Genomic DNA, 22,197 nt, shown 5'->3' with positions numbered 1-22,197 from the left:
GCTGCATTGTAGCTGTCTACTGTATCCCATGCTTCCTCCAGATGTTGAAGTTTTCATAATCTAGTCGATCACCAGGAGAGAGAGAAGAAGTGAGAGTAAGAAACCTTGCCTGACACCGGTCTTTACTTCGAATGAGTCTGTAAGCTGTCCCACATGCATAATTCTGCAGTTTAATCCATCATAGGAATTCCGTATGATATTGACTATCTTCTGAGGCACGCCGTAATCTCGAAGAAGCCTTCATACTGTTGTCCTTTCCACGCTATCAAATGCCTTCTCGTAGTCAATGAAGTTGATGTAGAGTGATGTATTCTGTTCAATTGATTGTTATATAATGATCCGTAGAGTTGCGTTCTGATCTGTACGCAATCTATCTTTACGGAATACATCCTGTTGGTCTCGAAGTTGGGCGTCTACGGAGTCCTTCACTCTGTTTAACAACACTGTTGAAGACTTTTCCTAGTATTGAGAGAAGATTGATGCCTCTCTAGTACTCACACTTTCTGAGATCGCCTTTCTTTGATATCTTGATCAGGTTTCCTTCTTTCCAGTCCGTTGGTACTTGTCCTTCATCCCAAATTTTACTGAAGAGAATGTGGAGTATCTTCACAGTTACTGCTGTCTGCTCCCAGTGCTTCCTCTGGAATGTTGTCTGGTCCTGCTGCTTCACCGCTCTTGATTTGTCTGATGATCATGCTGATCTCGTCAGTTGTTGGTCGGCCAACGTCGATTGGTAGGTCCGTAGGTGCTGCTTCAATGTTGGGTGGGTTCAGTGATGCTGATAGATTGAAGAGTTCTTTGAAGTGTTCTATCCACCTGATTCGCTGTTCTTAAATGTTGGTGATTACTTCGCCTTCCTTGCTCTTCATTGGTCGTTCTGGTCTACGATAATTTCCAGTGAGTTTCTTTGTTGTATCATGCAATTGCCACATGTTTCCTTCCCTTGCAGCCTTTTCCGCCGTCATTGCTAGATCTTCCACATTTTTATGTTTATCGGTTCTGGTGCTCCTCTTCTCTTGCTTGTTTACTTTTGTGTATTAAGCTTGTGCCTTGGCTTCTTCTGCTCTTGGTCGGCTGTTGTTGATTGCTGCCTTCTTGTTCCTCCTTTCTTAAATCATATCCAGTGTATCAACAGTGATCCATTCCTTGTGACGGTGCTTCTTGTGGCCCAGAACCTCATGACATATTGAAGTAATTACCTCCTTTATCTCTTTCCAGTTGCTCTCCATAGTAGTTCCTTCTCCATTGAGTAGATCATGAAAGGCCTGGAACCTATTGCTGAGGGCTATCTTGAATTTGTTGAGTTTGTGAGTATCCCGAAGAAAAGCCGTATTAAGCTTTTGTGATGTTGTCCGCCCCATTTTCCAGTAATTCTTAAGTTTCAATTTCATCTTGGCGACCAGCAAGTGGTAATCAGATGCTATATTAGCTCCTCTCCTGGTTCTCACGTCTTCTATCGTCCTCTTGAACTTTTTGTTGATGCATATATGGCCGATTTGGTTTTGCGTGGTATGATCCGGTGAAGTCCATGTGATTTTGTGAATGCGTTTATGTTGGAATATAGTGCCGCCTATGACCAGCCATTGCCCAGAGATTAATATCAAATTGAATGCTAAAACAGAGTAGCATGAATACCTGGCATATTTGGGTTACAATTGTTTTGTATAATTTTCATTCTTCTCTGATAAAACCTTGATTTTTTCGCACTGCTGCGCGATATTCTATTCGACCTTGAACCTGACCCTAAAGGCCATAGGGATTTTTCACTGGCATACCATTGGATGCTCGTAGTTTTATAAATAGTTTTACTTACAAGTTGCATTCCCAATGTCTGACGACGTAATGGTTTCTAAAGTTATTCTACAGGAACAGCGTGGAAATTTTTTACTATCTGATGTAAAGGAAGAACCACGTGATTCCACCCCAACCCCGTCAACTTGTTCTGACAATTCACACATTCCCGTGAGTTTTCTCTGACAACTTAATTTAGTTACTTTCATCCATGTATTAGTCTAAAAAACAAGGCATAGCATGCTTTAAAACTTTAAAGTTAATCTACGGTTAGTAAAGTGTCATCCATTACTTAAAATGCTCGAGCTACATGTACATAATAACTATACCACGCAGTTCTTTTCTGTGGCCAAATTTATCGGATATTTTCAGCAAAGGCGATAGTTGTCTTCTGGTTGATAAGTCTTACTCTTATTGTTTTTTCTTCAGTTTTACATTTCGGATGCTCAGTTGGCCCTAGACCTTACACTTGTCGAAAGAGTAGGTGTCGTGGTTTGAAAACCTCACTTCGCTCGGTTCTCTTTGTTTCCTTGTCATTTGTCACTTCTCTACAGTATCTCTTCTGTACACTTGAGTATTTACCACCTTGACTCGTGCCGCTGCAATGCGTCAAAACTCATATCCTAGTGTTACAATGTCCGATTTTTTTTCCACCACTAGTACTGACGTTGAATGAAAATTCTGTCAACAAAGCAGCTTCGACGCTTCTACAGCCCACTATACGTTATATTACCTTCTGTTTGATTTGTATAATAAAAACGACGGCTCTGGCATGGGATATCATGTGGCGTACATACTTGTGTTTTATCTTTTCCTGTGGGTGTGTATTGTACACATCAATTTCAAGTCGATAATTGTTGTTACATTAAAAACCCTTATAATGATTCTATTAGTAGTAATAACAAACGCTCCTACGTTTGCGCACCAGGTTGTAAGCTATGGCTACTGCGCAAGGGTTGACAGTACTCGGTTCTCCATGCCATGGCAGGTAAAGTTGGTTTTGAACCTATCATACAGTGATTAGGTCAACCACCAAATCCACTAAATCACGGTTTTGCAGCAAACATCTGACATGTAGAGATTCAACCGCGTCTAGAATTGGTATTCAGTGAGACTAATATCTTCATTGCTTTCGGACATTCGTAAGTTTTATTGAAGGAGAATAGGTTTAGGAGGAATTTATTTAATTTAACTGTTTCAATTTGGAAGTTTTAGAATTGTAAAGTACTGGAGCAATTTAAAATTACAGGTTTCCATTATAGATCGCTGTATTAAATCTACTTGATAAAAATAACTGCCTACATGAGATTATACATTTACGTGTATCCCGAACTTCCATCGAGAATGTTGCCTTCGAATACTCTTTACATATGGTCGAGACATCCGTAGTTTTCCTGAATGAAGCGTTAATTTCTTTTTTTGCTCTAAGGTATTATATCCGTTCGCTAATCTCATCCACCTAACAAAGTATCAATTCTCAACGTAAATATTGTTATTTCTAGATCACTACAGCTGTTCATGAGGTCACCCAACCAACCAATCAAATTCAGCTGGGAACTACATTTAGTTACATATCCCCACCACCTTATTTTTCAACAGCTGAACGTTTAAATATTCCAGGAACACATCCTCTTACTTGGCCAAATATTTACCAACAACAGATCTCTGGAACATCCAATGAACCTTTAATGTTGCATAATGTATCGCCTTTGCAAAATTGTTCTCCTACCATTACTACCGTCAGTACTTTAACTCCTGTTCTTTTGTCTGGCGTATTTCCTTCATATCCACCACAACAGGTATTTATATGAGTATAACGCTTTGAATATAATGTTTATTACTATTTTTCGGTGCTACTAGTATTCACGAGCTTGACATAGGACTGAAGTAGTCATAGTATTCGTAAAAGATCACGTAGTCATTACACATCGTTCTCTAGAACTGTCTTATAGTAAAACTACACTTTTTGGAAAGAGCATACCAAAAGTTTTGATATTTGCTGATAGGCATTTAGTACACTTGAACAACTACTAGTAGTAGAACCTTTCTTGACATTTTATTGACCATGTTGGTACTATAATAATGATGAAGACGTTAATCCAGTGTTTTTAGAGCTTTTACTAAACGGGTCAAACAATAACATTAGATTACTCCATAATTTTCATAGCAGATAAATTTCTCTCTTAAATTTTCTCAGTCGTTAATTCGTTGTAGTAACACCAATTTGTATACCCTTGAACAGTTCACTAGCCTCTTGAAAGCCATTGAGTTGTGTAAACTATTCTTGGTTTGTATGTTGCATAGTCTTATATTGTATACGCTTGAATGCTTAGCTAGACGGTTAAATAATGCGTATTGTGTTAGTTTCTCATACCAACTAAGGATGTACACATTTTTTGCCTTGTTTCGAATATTCTGTTACGGCGTTTATCTGGTTGCTCTCTTTCGCCTTCCGGTAGTTTTATGAAATATGTCTCCATAAACTGCAATTGACTCGAATTTACGCTGTCTGGTCCAAAATTATGTGAGCGTTGGGGCGAAACTATGTAGAACGACATCTTGTGGGATCAGATCAAAACCTTAAGACACACCTCTATGTAGTCATTGTCCTTTCATATTTTTTAATTTGAAGCTTGGATTGCATTATCGTTCCACTGAGTTGTAACAAGATCGTTTTCTTGACTAAATTATTTATTTAAACACATAGGCTTCATTGTTTTCCCAACGAATTTTCTTTTCAGAATTATCTTAATAGTAAGATCCTAACAGTTAGGATATGTAGTGCCTTCTACATTCGTTTGTGTTGCGTCGACTCGATTTTATTAACAACTATAATTCTACAACACGACCAAAAGTCATAATGTTTATCTACCGAAGTACAGTTGCGATTTAGAAGTGATTATTTGCTCCCATAAATAAGATACTGCACAAGTGAATATTTACACGTTTACCTCAAAATCTACTTCTGACCAATGTACGTACTAGATACTCTGTAGGATTCCTCATCACCTTTTAGTTTAATCTATTCTCATTCATTTATTTCAATTTTGTAGACTTATTCGAGTGATTTTATGCTATAAACAAGTGAAAAAATTCTAATAAGTTTATGACCATGCTCAACTTCATTGTTAGCTCATTCTATCGCCACCTATCATAAATTCAAATTAAATTTTCCAATAGACTTGTTCACGATTATATGAGTTACAGTTTGTTACAACATAAAAGTTGAGTCTCAATCTGTATTCGGCAACAGTTGAGCAGTTATTGAATGATTAGAGCACTCGATTTCTAGCTGTTGGCTTCTAGGTTTGAACTCTAGCTACTTCGGTTTGGACAGTCGGGTATTATCACTAGGATGAAGACGAGCGACTCAGCTCAAAACTGTACATAAACCTATAATTGGTGAGTCACATGAACTGAAAAGCAATGATTGCTGATAGCTTATGTTTGTAAAAAGCAAATGAATTTCGCACTGGAAAATCCAAAATCCAACAAATTAATTATTAAGTGTATTTGAATACTAAATGAATAAAGTTGAGTTTCATAAATGATCAAAATCCTCAGTGAAGCACAGAAACATACTAACCAAAAGATATGATTTGTGTTGAATTCATTTCACCCAATAGATTCTTGATATAATGTATTAGGTATTTTGGATCTTTACCATAGCAATAAGTATTGCTTGAATTTATTCAACTTTGTCATTATTCTTATACGTATACATTTTTTTGCTTTGGGTAGTTCCATCAAAATCAAACATTACCTAATCCCATACACATTCAAAACTCTTCATCTAGTGCACTTGTAAGCACTCGTCTTCATTTTCCTTTGAACGAGACCATTAATTCGTCATCTATAGGTAACAATGCGTTTTATGGATTTTTACCTGGCAGCGGGAATCCTTCGATATTACAATCATCTGGACCAACAGTTTGCAATGCATTTAACCATAATCCTGTTCATCCATTGTATCATAATAACAAATATCTCCTAGCTCCTCAGCATTCACCAACAATTTCAACTTCAACTGTCTCAACATCAAGTTATCTACCATCTAACCTACCAATTCATATTCAACCATCAATGATAACACTAAACCCAACTATTGAATCAACTGATGACATTAGCAGAATAATCTCTAACTCTTTCAATGTCGAAAACCGCACTCATGGAAATAATAATAATAATAATAATAATAATAATAATAATATTGTTTCACAAACAGTTATTCATCCTAACGTTGGTAGCTCTTGTACAAGTCATCTTTCAAATAAGAATTCTATTCCTAGGGAACTTGCTCATTCATCATATGAATCATCGCATCAACATTCTCTTATTAAAGTAGGTTAACTACTGCTGAAATTAATTTTTTTTTCTATTATCACCAAATATTTGAATATACAGTTTTGTTTTTTGTTGGAAAAATAACTAACTAATACAAAGGGATATCAACGTTTTTATTCCAAAAAAAAATTTAGTATACTCAATACGTCATACGTATGTTCGACAGCTTAATCTCTTTTTCAACAGCGTATTTCATTGAATGGTATTTATTGTCAAATAGTAGTCTATATAAAATGAATTGACTCACTTTTATTATCAAGTTGAATTGAATGGAATCAATGAATATAATTAGTATTTTATTCCCTTAATTTTTCCTATTCCCATTAAACTATTTATAATTGAAGAAACCGTAATTTTTGTTGTTGTTGTTGTTGCCGAATAATGAATATATGATCACTCATCAGCATTGATTTCTTTCTTTCAGTATTAAGTAAATGAAACTTCATCTGTGGAACATACTTAAAATGCTTTTTTTTAATGCTACAACTGGATTTGAAATTGGATCGGAACTGATCCTGTCAATGAAGAAAATGCTTTACATTTATTTAGTCGGTATGGTTGTTTTATAAATTCCAGCTTACATTTGTATACACTGGAAGAAAATTTACGTAAGGGTTTAGGGTAATTTGATTTCTACAAATGAATTGATTGTTGAGGTGTGGAGTTCGAGAACTATTTCATTATCAGTGTTAATTTCTGCTTATCTTTTGGGAAAATATGTTGAAATTGTTGATGACTATATTGGTTGTTGTGATTATAGTAATTGCACTATACATCTTGAATGAACTTCGTGAACTCTGCTAGTTCCTTTTAAGATTTGTGAAATTCATAAGCACTTTGACTGCTATAATATTCAAACTGATACTTCTTCGAAATTTCCGCCGTATCAATTACGTCTTTCATTACTTTTTAAAATACCCTTGTTTTTTATTAACAGATTAAAATTTAATGAGTGTGATAAATTTTTAATCTATACCATCCTTCCCCATTATTGTCTGTGTTATACTGGTCAGTTGACATAACGGAGCATACTACTATTTTTAATTGCAGATTGACAGTTTTATGAAGTGACATACTGGAGATGTAATTTACCTAAGTTTAATTCAGGAACTGATCTTAGCTAGACCACCATTAAAAACATGGAAGCACTAAACGGCCGTTTCATCCCTGTAAGAGACTCCTCGTCAGTAGAGATCCACGATTGAACCCAGGACTTTCGGTCTCGTTTATGAGCGCTTAACCTCTAGACCACTGAGCTGGCATTCAACAATGTTAATGTCTACCTTCAATCTGTTGACGATATTACACAACCCTCATCCATTGCTTGCGGTGGTTAACTATCTCATACCCGACATGGATTGGGCTCTACTGGTCACGGCTTCACATTAGATTAATTTGATTCAATCTAATTTTGATAAATCCAATAGATCACATCATGGAAAAACCCATTTGCTAATAATATCATCGAAATAAAGATAACTAATTTCTGTGAATTATACATTCAGTCTCATTCATAACATCAGGGCTATGAATTAATTGTGATATGATAAATAATTGCGTCAATATTTCTAACACCAACTCTTATTGAACAGAGTAGTGAAACGAAAGAGAACTTCATCTTAATCTAGTTTCAGTTAATTCAAAGATAAATTTCAAGTAGATGATTTATACGATTCATCGTGAAAAATAAATAAATAAATAAACTAATTAGATGTATGGATATAGTGCATAAAACAAGGTAACTAATAAACATTACTCAATTGTCAATAAGCCAACAGAAACAATAAAAACAAAGGAGAGACTGTGTAGACAAATCTCATGTAAACAACTATGTACAAAACCGATTATATAAAATAGTAAATTTTACAAACTGTTTTACAAGTGATCTAAATAACAAAATCATCTTTTGATTTCACTAAAATCCTAAGTAATTTTGAATGATGATAAAAGTTACACTTTTTTCTTCTCGACATCAGATACAAGTTGATAGACTCTAAATTATGAATATCACCTAGGGAATTATGAAGAGTATTTTTTGTGTGTAACTTTCATTGTCATTCTTTCACTGTGACCATTTCAGTAGTATTTTTATCTTTCACTGTATATAATAAAATATGGTTCGTTTCACCGAATACACAAATCAACACTTAGTTATAGGCTTACTAACTATCACTACATACTTCAACTCTCTTTTCATCTTTGACTTATTTATCAAACATAAGTTTATATATTCGATCTTGAGGCACACTTCTTTATGTGGATTAGTAATACTACTCATTTACTCAAACCTTAGTAGGTTGAGTATGATTTGAATTTCTCACTTAATTGTTGAAGTCTGAGTGCTTTAACTAGAAAGCTACCCCTTATATATATAGTTAATTTGTTATATCTTTTCTGTCGATTTCATTCTTATTGGGTATAGTCGACAATACGTAAGAGTAGTTCTACAGAACCTGTCAGTAATATCAATAAAATACAATCAATTTCATCAGGAGCAGCAGCAACAACAGTACAGACAGTCTCAACGACAACTGGTGTTCCTGTTTTAGACAAACAAATTCATGTTAAAGTATGTTCTACCTCTGCTACAACTATGACTACTACTAGCTCTACCGCTCCCATTATTGACAATAATTTTGATCCAATAATTGAAAGTGCTTTCGATGGAGTTCTATGGGGTCGTATATATCGTCGTGCAGATGGTGATTTAATGCTTCCTGGATTAGGTACACTTTGTACATTTAAAAGTTCAAATTCAGTGTTAAGACAAATCTGTCAAATGACTAAAACAGACGATAGTCTTGCATTACAAGTGAGTTATTCCAGTTTCAAATTACTCCTTTTTTATAATTAGGAAAAAGAAAGAATTATCGTTAATCTAGATAAATGATGTAATATGTAGTTGATCTTTATCATAGACTTACTAAGCTTATGTTTAATAATAACAACAGAGATCATTTTTATGAAATCCCATACACATTGATTAGGATTAGGGTTACGGTTACCGATAAGCAATACCAATATTATTAGCGTTACCTTTTCTGGATTGACACGGTGATAGTTAGTACGTGACTTTTCATTCTTTCTATTATTATCACTTTGCAAGCTTGTTGTTATATTCACAAACGCTACATAATTCTTATAGGTAATTATCTTGAATTCCAATATTCTCTCGCACATACCTTTTCACTTCGCCTTTTATTTTTTGATCATATTCCTGAGGTTCTAGTCTTTCTTTCTATGATCGCTACTGCATTATTTCGATCTCTTTTGTGATCTTCATTTCGTCGTGCTAATTATGGTTCGACAATTTTGGCCAACATATGTCTGTGCTAGTCTCTAGGCTGAAGACATCTGCCTATATATATATGGTAATGTCTACTGATGTTGTTATCTTCTGAAAATAAAAAAGTTCTCTTATCAAGAACCACCTTTTTTTCTCGCATTACGACATTAGAAAATTTTACGTTAGTTTGTATTTCAACAGTGTGTTAGTGTATATTTGGCGACAATGAGTTTATCGACTACTGTAAAACCATTCCAAGTTCATAATCAATTATATTTGTTGAATAGTTTGTCGATACAATTGATCTAGTCAGTTTCCACGTAATAGACCTTTAATTATAGGACCTTTGTCTTTTCAGTGACATTTTTACGGGTACCAGTTTTTTGTCGTCACTACTTTTATTACATAGAAAATTTATCATTGCATACCTGTATTCCATTGTACTGAGTGGTTTTCTTTGTTTAAAATAAAATCTCTTGACAAAATATCCTAGATCAACTAAGTCATTTGAAGCAGTGATTTAATGGTCAAAGTTCTTGACTTACAACAGTTGAATCCCAGGTCAAACTTATCTTCGTCTACTTTATTTGAAACACTCGTATAGTATCTTACCTTAATGTTATAGTCTAATGGTTAATATGTGTCTGGTTTCTAACCACAAAGTCCAATGTTCAGACCTCACTTAATCTACTTCAGTTTAGTTAACTAGGTTATCATCAACAGTTCTCACATGTAATGTTCAACTTGCAATATTAAATACATGAATATCTGTAATTGAAACATAAATTTTATTTCTTACTAAAATAAATAATTCCTTATTTTTGATAGCTATCACCATCTAGAGTTCAAAGCGAAATTGAAAAAAATCATCTGTCAACTTCACCATTGAATCTATCATCAAAAAAAGTAAGCATCTCCTAATATTTCATTTCTAATGCATAAATTAATTTGTCACATGAGTGAAATGTATGTATGTATGTATTCTGAAATTTACTAGCATAGTTACTATAGGTGAACTTAGTGGCTTATTGTTTCAAAAACTTTAGATAGTCAATTCATACCTCTCTCCCTCTACCTGCTTTGATATGTATTTTTATTTGTATTTTGTAAGTAATTTACAGTTCAATAAATTAGCAAACATGTATAGTATTATTTAATGGTTATCGTTCTCATCATAAGAGCTGTAGATTATAGTTTAAATCTCATGTGTTGTTGTTGACATTTACTGCTTAAATGTTTCAAATGAGAGCGAAACAACTGTCCATTACTCTGTTGCTTTCAATGTTTCTCTAGTTGATATTATTAGTCATTGATAAAGACGCAACTCAATTTAATCAAATTATTCAATTCTGGAAACTTATTCATTTGTTCATTATCATGTTTGGTTGTTATATATCCTACAATAATACAGAGGTACAGATTCCTACCAACTAGGTAAGAAAATTGATTGACTTATCAGGAGAAAAGCTGAAGCTAAAAACTGATCAAAATATTCAAGAAAGTTGCACTTGAAGAAGCGAACCATACTTCACACTCAAGATGGCTAGTTTACGTGAGCACAATGGATATTCGACTAAGATTTTGAGCTGACTGTACTTGAAGAAACGAACTACACATCACTTAAAACGGCCAGTTTACATGAGCGCAATATGCACTCAGATCTTGTTTATTTTCGGCAAACACAAAAATAATAAAACCCTGGCTGCTATTGTGTGTGAAACAGTACGCGAAAGGTCATGCCTTCTAACCATTATGCCGGTTAGAGGGTAAGATGCAGTGTCACGCAGTTTGATATCCTGCTTGAGTAGTTGTATTTTTCTAACATGACAGTTGTCGTTGATGGTTTAGTATTCTCACGCTCATACGACAACTAGATATAATGCCATTCGCTGTTCTGTGATTCAAATACATCGCTGTGGTATATTCACTAAATCCAACGGTTAGACCCTAAAAGAAATACGTAAACTTTTACGACCATGTTTTGGATACACGGGTAGGTTGTTGTAGTGCCTGACAGTTTGATACCCCATTTGGTTACTTACATCTTCCCTAATCTATAGATTCGAATGAGGACCTAGTCTCCGGTTTATTATTACATTTCTCAATTTTATTTTCACTTTGCATATTAAATCTTTCACATTTTGTCAGTATAAATTTTTACATAATTTTCATATATGTCACGAAAATCTCTCCATACTTCTCTCGACCTCATCCTCCCAACCAGACTGCCAGAAGGTGTTAAACCAAATAGTCACAAGTGTATTAATTGCCTCAATTTATAGTTAACATCAATTATTACCGATAACATACAAGACTATAGAGTACAAAACTACAAGACATTTTTCTTACTTAACTAACCGATATTTTCTTTAAACTGCTAAAAAGCTAAAACTGGAATTCTTAAATCAAATGAAACCCTACAATTAAATATCATAAAAATAATCGTTCAGTTAATCCTTCTTAGTATCCCTCAAAAGAATTAACTACAGAATAAATACTCTCCGGTTGTGTATATTTTCTCACTTTACTTCCCCATATTAGTGTAATCCATCTTACGTAATATCTATGTATATGTAATATATATCTGTATTTAATACCGTACATTAAATGAATGAAGGACAAATATATGTTGACTGGTAATTTGGAGAATCATCCCACTGGCATGCAATTTAAAAGGAGGTCGTTTACTATGAACCTAAAAATTGGTTACTAAATTTACAATTGGATCCTTAGCGTAGACGTGAAAACAATAATAAGTGTTTCTCTCTCTCGATAATCTCTTCAGTAGTATCAATGGAATCAGATATTCATAGATGAGGTAAATTATGTCAGTTTCTCCTCTCCGAGTTGATGTGTCTGTCTTCTACTTTATGAAGCTATTATTGTTAAATACTATCTGCTCTCATCCAACTAATTAACCTGGTTTTCTATGTGTCTATGTATGTGTTCACACATTGTACTTTGCTGGGGTTTTTTTTCTGTTGCTTCATTGCACTCCCCTTTACCGCCGATAATGTATATGTATATGAATTCTCTACAGTGTACACAAAACCTTTGTACTTCTTATTTTACTATGACTTGCTCTGTGATTGGTTGTCTTCATCTATTATTTAGACAATTAGTGAAATTTAATTGTACACATACATTTGATTCATTATATTCTGACTGTAAGGAGCTATTGCTCGAGTTGTGTTGTTCACCCTGTTCTAACTGTACTTGTTCTTTTGACTAAACTTAATTAGTTGGTTCGTTTGAATGATATTAGATTCATTGTGTGTTAAAATTTATTCATTTTTGCATATATATATATATGCAAAACACTGTAATCATGTGCTTAACATAGACCAGTAGACTGTCGTTTTAAATCATATCCTCATTACGGTTAAAGTAGTTGGGACTCAAAAGTAATACCATAGATATTCAGTTGATAAATTATTTACAATAGTGAGTTTAAAATAATCACGAGGTTCTGTATAATAGTAAATCACACCCGAAGAGTGGGACAGTAGCTCACCGATAACGTTGAATACAAATGGCATCACACTTCAGTCTCACAAATGTAAGGATCTGAACCGCATTTTAGTTAGTTAAATCCACGTTTGATCTGAGTAGTAGCTTACTGGTTTTAGGTTCTGCTAACACCGCTTCACGTACCTCATTAAAAATGGTGAATAGTACAGCTAACTCCCACACAACTAGTGCTCCTCAAAGCTGAGTTCATAAGCCTATATTTGTCAAGTGAGGTCTAGATATTGATTCTGTGTCGAGTTGTTTTACTGACTAAGTAGTGCGATACTCGTCAATATTTAATAATTCTCCGATTACTTGTGTTATCTTTTCATTGAAGTTACTCTTCAATAACTGTGGATAATTCATTTTTTGTTATCTTTTTTCTCCTCATTTATTTCATCTGCTTTTTTTAATGGGATTAAAAAGGGTCTTCACATTTGTCTTTGTTGCCGATTAACATTTACCAGTAATTCTGTATATGAATGTCATTTGAATCGTTCAATAGCCCATATGTATTATCGATGTCACATTTGCATACAGTTGAATAGTAATAATAATGTGTCTACAACCAATGCAAATAGTGTAAATTCCATGTTACTTCCCAACGTAACAACTGGTACAGATTCTAGTATTGCAACGACAACGACAACGACTACTAATACTGCTATTAACAACAAGAATAAAAAAATTACCAACCATAAAAATGTTACTGATTTTCAATTTTATTCAATTCTACCTGGTTATATCATAAAAGCGAACAATCATTGCGCTATATTCAGTCATTTCACATCGGCTCATCCTAATCAAATGGGTTTATGGACATTGGAACCATCATTGCTTACTATGTACTCTTTAAGAGGATCTATCACAAGTGCAGATTTAAAAAAATCATCACTTTCAGATTTATTATCAAATGCTCCAAGTATGTTTCATTTTTTAAATAAAATTTTTGCTGAACAGATAAAGATAGATATTATATTGTTCTGTTGAATGTGTAAATGAAACAGTAGTTTGTTATTTACTCTGACGTGTAATTCATTTTAATTCTTGCTCAATATAACCAGTAGTGATTGATTTGATGATTGTGTGTATATGTGTGGCTGAATAGTTTGAAAGCACTTCCGTTTGTTATTTGTTCTGTATTTCGAATCTACTTGTAATGATTATTTTTTAGAGATTAGAATCATAAGCGTTTAGTTCAGTTGTTACTTTCCAAATTTCATTCTTGGATAATAGGTATAAAATTCTAGAAAGTTTATCATCAATTTATTCTGCGTGGATTTACGTCATAATTTGAACGATTCATTTCACAATAGTTGAATGTTAATTTAAACATAAGTTAATAAATAAAATAAATGTTTGTAGAAATCTAAACATCTAACTAGTTTCAACGTAAAACAATCAGTCCCTTTAATAGGATGGAATGAAAACATAAGGACTGACAAAGCTATGTGATATGTTTGGAATTTATTATTTTGATTGTTATTCATTGTGATTATACTCTCTGATTGTCTCCAAAATACGAACGATCAGAGATACGTCGAATATGAAGAGTAGATCTACGCATATAGATCGAATGATCATTATGTAAGTGTTTCAATAACCAAAACCTTCATGGGGATAATAAACGAGAAGATGGGACTTTTAAAAGTACTTTTTTATCTGAAGAAAAGACAATGACATGAGTAGAAATCACAGTGTGTGTAGTACTATACAAGATAGAAAGATAAAAAAAAGATGTGAATTACTTGGAGTTGCTACGTTACAAAGATCGTAATAAAATAAAGTATAAAACATTACAATAATCCCTCTCTTCGTGGTTACAGTAGTACTGATTTTGATAAACTGTAGCACATCGACAACAATGACTTCAGTTCAGTAAGTCAAAATCTAGTCGTTAGCATTTCAAACTTTAGTTGATTTAACATTTGTCTTGATAATCTCACCTCTCTGTGGTGATATTTTGTGACAACTTGAATCAATGTATAATATGTATTAGGTGAATTGCTTAGTTATTGATACGATTTCATCTGCAAATACTTCAAGAGGGATTGAAAAATCAGCGGAGAAAATTCAATCAGATAAAAAAATATCGTTAATTATTCACATTTTTCAATTCAACTAGATTCTGTCATTGTACTATTTGATGTCGTATGTTAAATCAATATCTTCTAAGTGAAGAATTTTTTGTGTGAAAAAGTTGGCTAGTTCTTTTAACGATTTGTTACTATATCTTTATTCGTTTTTCATGTTATTTGAATTATCGTCATTATTATTACAGAAGAGAAGATATTAAATCAACTTTCAAATCAGTCTGACAGATTTCCATCTGATCCATTCTCTAATCATATATGTCTATCAGGAATTCTCAGTGATCTTCATCAAAGTCTCAAGTTTGTTCATTTGTCATATCATTTGTTTTTCTTATTTATAATTTAGTCATTTATTTGTATATTTCAGTTATATTATGAAATTCAAAAGAAACATACTGATGAATTATCGAAAGCTTATCATGTCATCAAATCTCATTTCTTTCTCTCGCTCTCTCTTTTTATTTTGAGTTCAGTGGAGTTATCCTAAGATTTTTTTGGTCTTGGTTATGCAATTGTGTTTATTAGGAAGGATAAGTCAATCTGCTAATATATCACATCAGAATAATTTCAGGGATTATTCATTTTAAGTCTTCATACACAATACTTTATAGCTCCTTCAACTTTAGTCATTAGTATTAAATTGACTATTAAGAACTATGATGACTGCGTTGTCTGGAGATAAACGAAGGGAAATTGATTCTTTTTTATTGAATAATTTTCCCTACTAATAACAAGTATCAGTAGGGGGTTGTGGAGATTGTTAAGTTTTTGATTGAGATCATGAATCGATTGATGTTAGATCATCATTTAAAACCTGGAGGTAAGAGGTTAAGCGTTCGCGCACGCGACCGAAGGTCTTGGGTCCGAATCCCGCGAGCGGGACTGTGGGCGCGCACTACTGAGGAGTCCCATACTAAAACGAGATGGTCGTCCAGTGCTTCCAGGTTTCCAATGGTGGTCTTATATCAATGGATTCATGATCTTAATCAAAATATAACAAGTATCTATGCCAGTCCGAAAGGGCGTGGGTGCCCCCAAATGCCTGGTATGGTCGAGAGTGGGGTGGGCCCGCCCTCCCTCTTGAAATGCTCTCACACAGCCACGCGTATACAGCCTCTGCCAGGGAAGTCATACTAACTGCCTTCTCGTGGCAGGGGTGTTGTTTACGAAAATGAGAGGACGAAAGGCGAATGTCCGGCGCTTTAACCGGATTCCAAATCAATGGTGTACATGGGCTCCAGTATCCTGTGGGAACAAATGACGTATGAACCAATTGCTGGTCACCGTCTACCATAGGACTGCATCTCCTCACGATGCTCCACTGCCTTGTGGATCATACCTTCAGGTCGAAGGCTCGGGGTGTGGCCCCCTAAGAAAACCACCTGCTTCGGTTTGGGCACCCGGGCAGTATCACAGCCCAGTTTAGTTCTAGTTAGTACTTATCATCAATACATATTCGCAATATTAAGAGATATATGCGGTCCATGTGGTGTTGTGTCCGTGCAAATGGTCTCGTAATCGATAAAATCCAAAAAGTATCAAGAGCTGGTTATTACAAAATGGTCACTTATTGCAAACATTTCATTCTAATTTATCACTCAATCAATAGGCTACATAAGTTCTTATTTTCGAAGTTTTTTATTAGTTAGGACACTTGGTCTTAGCTTTCTTTTGTGTCCTAGACTCATAAATCGTGTGATTTTGCCAAAAAACCTACAAGACTACAATGTACCATAATTTTAAAATATCAATAGGTTCACACAACTAAGATATTTCTCTACAAAAAATCAGGTAACTGATTTATCGTCGATGAATACAAGGAATTAATCAGAGACAATAATCAATAAGTCGTAGTCAACATAGTATCTGACAATAGTGTTCATCAATAGAAGTCGCCAGATCACATTACCACACAAGGTTGTAATTATTAAGATAAAATACCAAAGACGATGAGAAACACTACACAGTGTGATTGTCGTTCGAAAAGGTATGATATCTATACAAGAATACTGAAAATCAATATCTTGCACAAAAGAAAGTGAGTGCTTCTATGTCACTGTGATTGATTATTCGGAAACATGTCGATCAACCACCACTCCCACTCTTCACAATAATCGCATGGACACCTAACAAAGTAGTCTCCGTTGTCAATATGACTCAAAACAATAATCATTAATTTCTTGAACTGATCCCGTGTCTTGATTTGACTATTCCCAGTCTTCGGACCCGCTTCCTACACCAAACATTGTTTCACGTTAATTTACAACTGTCGTTAGTCATGCGTAACTCATGTACCAGCCACCCCAATCGAAGTCGATCCACAACCTCATCAATTAATCAATGATATTTGTTTAGTACCCTATGCGTAACCTCATTATTATTTACTTGATCTTTTAATGACACACGAGCAGTGCTTCTAATATATTTACTAATTAATAATGATTATTAGATGTATTCAACTTGTTGGTGGTCACTAGTCCTATATATTCTGTTGGGATTGTAAAATCAACCTCATGGGTAAACCAATCATTTGGTGGAGGGCAATGGGAGAGAAATGGATCATTTGGTATACTCCTCCTACCTTTTTTTATCCGATTAGTTACTACAGCATCATACAATTATCATCTCTAATTATTTACTACTACAAATGTTTTTTATTTTAGTCCATAATAATAGTCTTTTATTTATCTATCATACATTGTACTCGATTTTTCTTTTCTTTAATATAGCAATATATCTGGCCTAGATAATTTTGACTTGCTTCATCCATCATTGTCAACATCACTGAATATTAATAACAAGAATAGTTATGATTATAATTCATTGTCAGATTCTCCTATCATCAGTACAAGTGATTATGATGATAATATTATCATTGAAAAGTTCTATTCCTTACAACGTATTTACAAACCGATAGTAATTCATTGTCAAAAACAAATAACCAATGAAACTACCACTGACAACAATATTCATCGTCAATTGCATTATGACTTGCATCTACCGAAGTTGCCTAGTTCCGACAGTTTATTATTTCGTATTATTCTTAGTCTGGCCAATTCTGATATTTGGCAAAGTCATCTATTCTTATCGAATTGGTGTGATAATAATAGTAATAATTCAAATAAGTCGTCATCGAATGAAAGTGGAGGTGTTGACAAGTGGAGTACTTTTATGTGTTGCTATGCTGCTAATAATAAGAAGAATAACTCTTCAGATATTTTATTCAGTATCGATGACGATGATGATGATGATTACGGTGATGATGACGATGATGGTGATGATGAGGACCGTAGTCGTGATTATGGACGTGATTTTCACAGTAATATTAATTCTAATAGTAGTGACAAAAGTGTCATTGATAGGAATTTTCAAAGCAGAATATTAACGAAGCCATTGCCTTTACCAAGTATGTTAATTTAATTTCTTCTTATCAGTAAATAAGGTTGTAAAGATTGTTGGGTTTTCTTATTGAGATCACGAATCAATCAATGTTAGACCACCATTGGAAACCTGGATGATCGCGCAATATCGTGGAGCTAGACATTAACAGCGTTCGATCTCAGCTCAGCGGCGTTCGCACGAGCCCGTGGGTTCGAATCCTACGTGCAGGATCTTGGATGCACACTGCTGAGGAGTCGCATACTAGAACGAAATGGCCGTCTTGTACTTCCAGGTTTTCAATGGTGATTTAACATTGTTCGGTTCATGGTCTCGACAAAAAATGATTTATTCTCCCTAGAAAAAATTGGTTTTTTTCAGTGGGTAGCGGGTTTCAATAGGTCGCGTACCTTTGAGTAACATTTGTTGGGCGAATTAATTAGTTGCTCCAAGGTAAGATCAGCCCATTAATTCGCCAGTCATTAGTTAATCTGAACCCTTTCAAGAGGTGTGCAGCCCTCTTGGCTTGGATTTGTGTGATAATCCTGTTTAGTAATTTTAGTTCCTGATGTACATTGCTCGAAATCACAACATTGTAATTTGACTTATTCACTAGGTTCTTATGTTATGATCAGCCATACCCTATAAGTAAGGGCTAATGATACTGGTAACCAATCACCTAAACTGCGAAGTAGTTGGGACGGGGCTGAAACTCGAGACTCAATGGCTAAAACTAAACGTCTTAATTACTGAGCCAACGGTCCACAATCTCGATGACTCAGATGTATTTCATTATTTAATTCTTGTATTTTAATATTATCTCATATGTTTTAATCGCTAATCCCTTTCTTCCTCTTTCAAACCCTCATCGTTCCACCTCTCTGCTTAATTTTGCCTACTTTTAGTGTAATAATATGATTATCTTCACTCATATGTTTTCTGTAGACCTTAGTAATTTTTTTTCTGCTCATATGAAGCGTAGTAGTAGTAAATTAAACTGATGCAATTTTTTGCCAGATCCTATAATGTTAAATGACTAACTGATTAGAGTGCTCAGATTCTGTGTAACTTGAGATATCAATTGCAATTAAGAATTAAAAATTTCTCTATCGCTAAATAAATTTCTATTTTGAACCGATTATCTGGAATAAATCTATGTACATCAGTTTAGCTGAGCATACCTGTTTGGGAAAATATATCACTAATCGATTACTCAAATAAATGCAGACGCGGTTGGGGCTTTGACTTACGAATTAGAGCCAAAGTGTCCACATGTTACCTTAAAGTCGGCATAATAAATGGGTTCCATGCTTTGACTCTCTATAGTGAATAAACCTATCACTTATTTATCCAAGGTCATCATAGTCTGTATAAGTCGAAGATCGACGAAGATTACAAGTTTTGGACCATAAATGTCCTCAAAGAAGTGCTTGGGTATCGTGGGACAACCCGTTGAGTAGTGGTGAGGTTGTGGATCGACTTCGATTGGGGTGGCTGGTACATGAGTTACGCATGACTAACGACAGTTGTAAATTAACGTGAAACAATGTTTGGTGTAGGAAGCGGGTCCGAAGACTGGGAATAGTCAAATCAAGACACGGGATCAGTTCAAGAAATTAATGATTATTGTTTTGAGTCATATTGACAACGGAGACTACTTTGTTAGGTGTCCATGCGATTATTGTGAAGAGTGGGAGTGGTGGTTGATCGACATGTTTCCGAATAATCAATCACAGTGACATAGAAGCACTCACTTTCTTTTGTGCAAGATATTGATTTTCAGTATTCTTGTATAGATATCATATCTTTCTGAACGACAATCACACTTAAATGTTTCTCGTTATGATTGATAGTACATTACTTAGACCCATTTGCTGATTACCTTGTCGATTCTATCTTTTTTGTGGTAATGTGATGTGGAAATCTGGGCTTACCAGCATTTGTGCTAGGATTTTTTGATGACAGTGACTAATATACTGATACGCAATATAATATGGAACAGTAACCAGGGTTAATGTTATGGTCTGTCATCCAACTGCTAAACTGAAGATATAAAAGAATATTGTTCTACTTTCCGCCAACTGTTTGTAAGTAATAATTTGTTGTTCAAGCTTTCTATTTTGTCTTTTTTTCTCTGTACATATAGAACTGTGTGATACTTGTCTACCACCTTCCGCTCCATCAATTACATATTTGAATCAGGCTCTAGGTTCATTGATTTCTTCCAAATATGATGATCATCATGCTTCAATGTGTTCTACAAATACAACAGTCAGCCGAACGTCTGATAATATATGCAAACCGAAATCAATGATATCCAATTCGGATCAAAAGTTTGGGATATTACGTTGTTTAATTTGTAAATTTCGAACAAATAATCATAAATCACTTATTGAACATCTTATCGGTAGTCCACCATTAAATCATACAAAATGTGGTCTATGCGGCCAATTGTTATTTGCTAATCAACCATCACTTTGTTCAGTTAAAGCGCATCTACTCTTACATTTAGGCTGTTTTTTAATGTGCCCTCAATGTGGATTTACGGTAGGTTTATTTATTTAATTATTTTTCAGTTGTGCGCAAAATACAAATCTGTTTATTGACTTTCTACAAGATCATCATAGAGATCCATTCTAATGGTTTCATGTTGTTTTTTTTAAATCATAGTTTGTCATCTGGTATAGAATAACTTAATTGTGATTTTCAACAAGACAATAGTATCATTAATAAATAAATAAAAATAAAATAGATCACATTATTTCAGATCACAAATCATGTTCTTCAAACCTCATATTTCAAATATAGAAAGTTGGTTACTATTCAGTACTTAAAACATTTAAATCAGTCTTTCCATTGTTAGATTCCTGGTTTGGGATCCCACCTTATATACATATATATGATTTAGTCACATAATTTGTACAGAATGTTAAATTTCAAGATAATTAAGTACTGAAATCAGGAAGAATGTGTCCTTAAAGTTTGAAATCTTTCAGGAATATGGGCCTACATGAACACTTGAACTTTGAAATGCGCCAGCGAGCTTAATAAAAAAATAGGTGTCAAGTGTAAGACTAGCTGATGCGTAGCTTCGAACTAGAATGTAATATTCTTTCTTCAATTTCCCGATTTTCAAAAATTTTCCTACTAGAATCTTCTGATCATGGTTGACTTGATAGAATATTACGTAGAAAAAATAAGAACCAGTGTAAGTATATTGTAACTGTAAACGATAGTTATCTTTAAAGTAATCAACCAATCAAAAACCATAAATCAATAATTTGTAAGGGAAAATAATATTAAAAAGAATAATATCCAGATTTCACATTTTTAATGGATTAACTTGAATGTTTAATAGGTTCTAATGTCTTTATACAAAAAGTGTATAGTGTATAAACTCATCTATATGGCTCCATATCATTCACTTTTTGCTATCGTTATAGAACAATCGAAATAGTATTTAAGTTGTTCACACATACCTTGGACATTATTTGTGAGAATATCAGTTAAACAAATGTACAAAATCTTGCTTATACACAACCATTCAAATGTTCATAGATATTTGTCGCCTACTCGATCTTATCCTGTATAAATTACTGTTCGTGAAAGGACGGATTTCTTCACTTCAAGAAAAAGTTTTGATGCTTTTTGATTCCATCCAATAAAAAGATAATTTCAAACTCGTTAATACATTTGAATGTATTTCTGTACACTACTGATATTGTCTGTGAGTGAAGAAAAATGAGACAGTCACGTCTTCAGGTGTCACTATTGTTGTCAATGAAAATCTATAGA

At 34.1% G+C, this 22,197-nt stretch overlaps 1 protein-coding gene across 1 annotated transcript in view; it reads left to right on the top strand.

Annotated features, from left to right (window-relative positions):
• The first annotated feature begins 1,616 nt into the window (after positions 1-1,616).
• The window catches only part of MS3_00009605 (uncharacterized protein), a 55,778-nt gene continuing 35,197 nt past the window's right edge, over positions 1,617-22,197 (top strand). The window contains exons 1-9 of the mRNA XM_051217998.1: positions 1,617-1,962; positions 3,294-3,590; positions 5,533-6,132; positions 8,558-8,947; positions 10,250-10,327; positions 13,358-13,853; positions 15,213-15,324; positions 17,754-18,430; positions 20,549-20,949. Of these exons, the coding sequence (XP_051064431.1) occupies positions 1,828-1,962; positions 3,294-3,590; positions 5,533-6,132; positions 8,558-8,947; positions 10,250-10,327; positions 13,358-13,853; positions 15,213-15,324; positions 17,754-18,430; positions 20,549-20,949 (3,186 nt within the window). The 5' untranslated portion in view covers positions 1,617-1,827. The remainder of the gene's footprint in view (positions 1,963-3,293; positions 3,591-5,532; positions 6,133-8,557; positions 8,948-10,249; positions 10,328-13,357; positions 13,854-15,212; positions 15,325-17,753; positions 18,431-20,548; positions 20,950-22,197) is intronic.

The sequence above is a fragment of the Schistosoma haematobium genome, chromosome 7 (genome assembly GCF_000699445.3).
Source record: "Schistosoma haematobium chromosome 7, whole genome shotgun sequence".
Lineage (NCBI taxonomy): Eukaryota > Metazoa > Platyhelminthes > Trematoda > Strigeidida > Schistosomatidae > Schistosoma > Schistosoma haematobium.
This window is presented reverse-complemented; position numbering and strand designations above follow the sequence as displayed.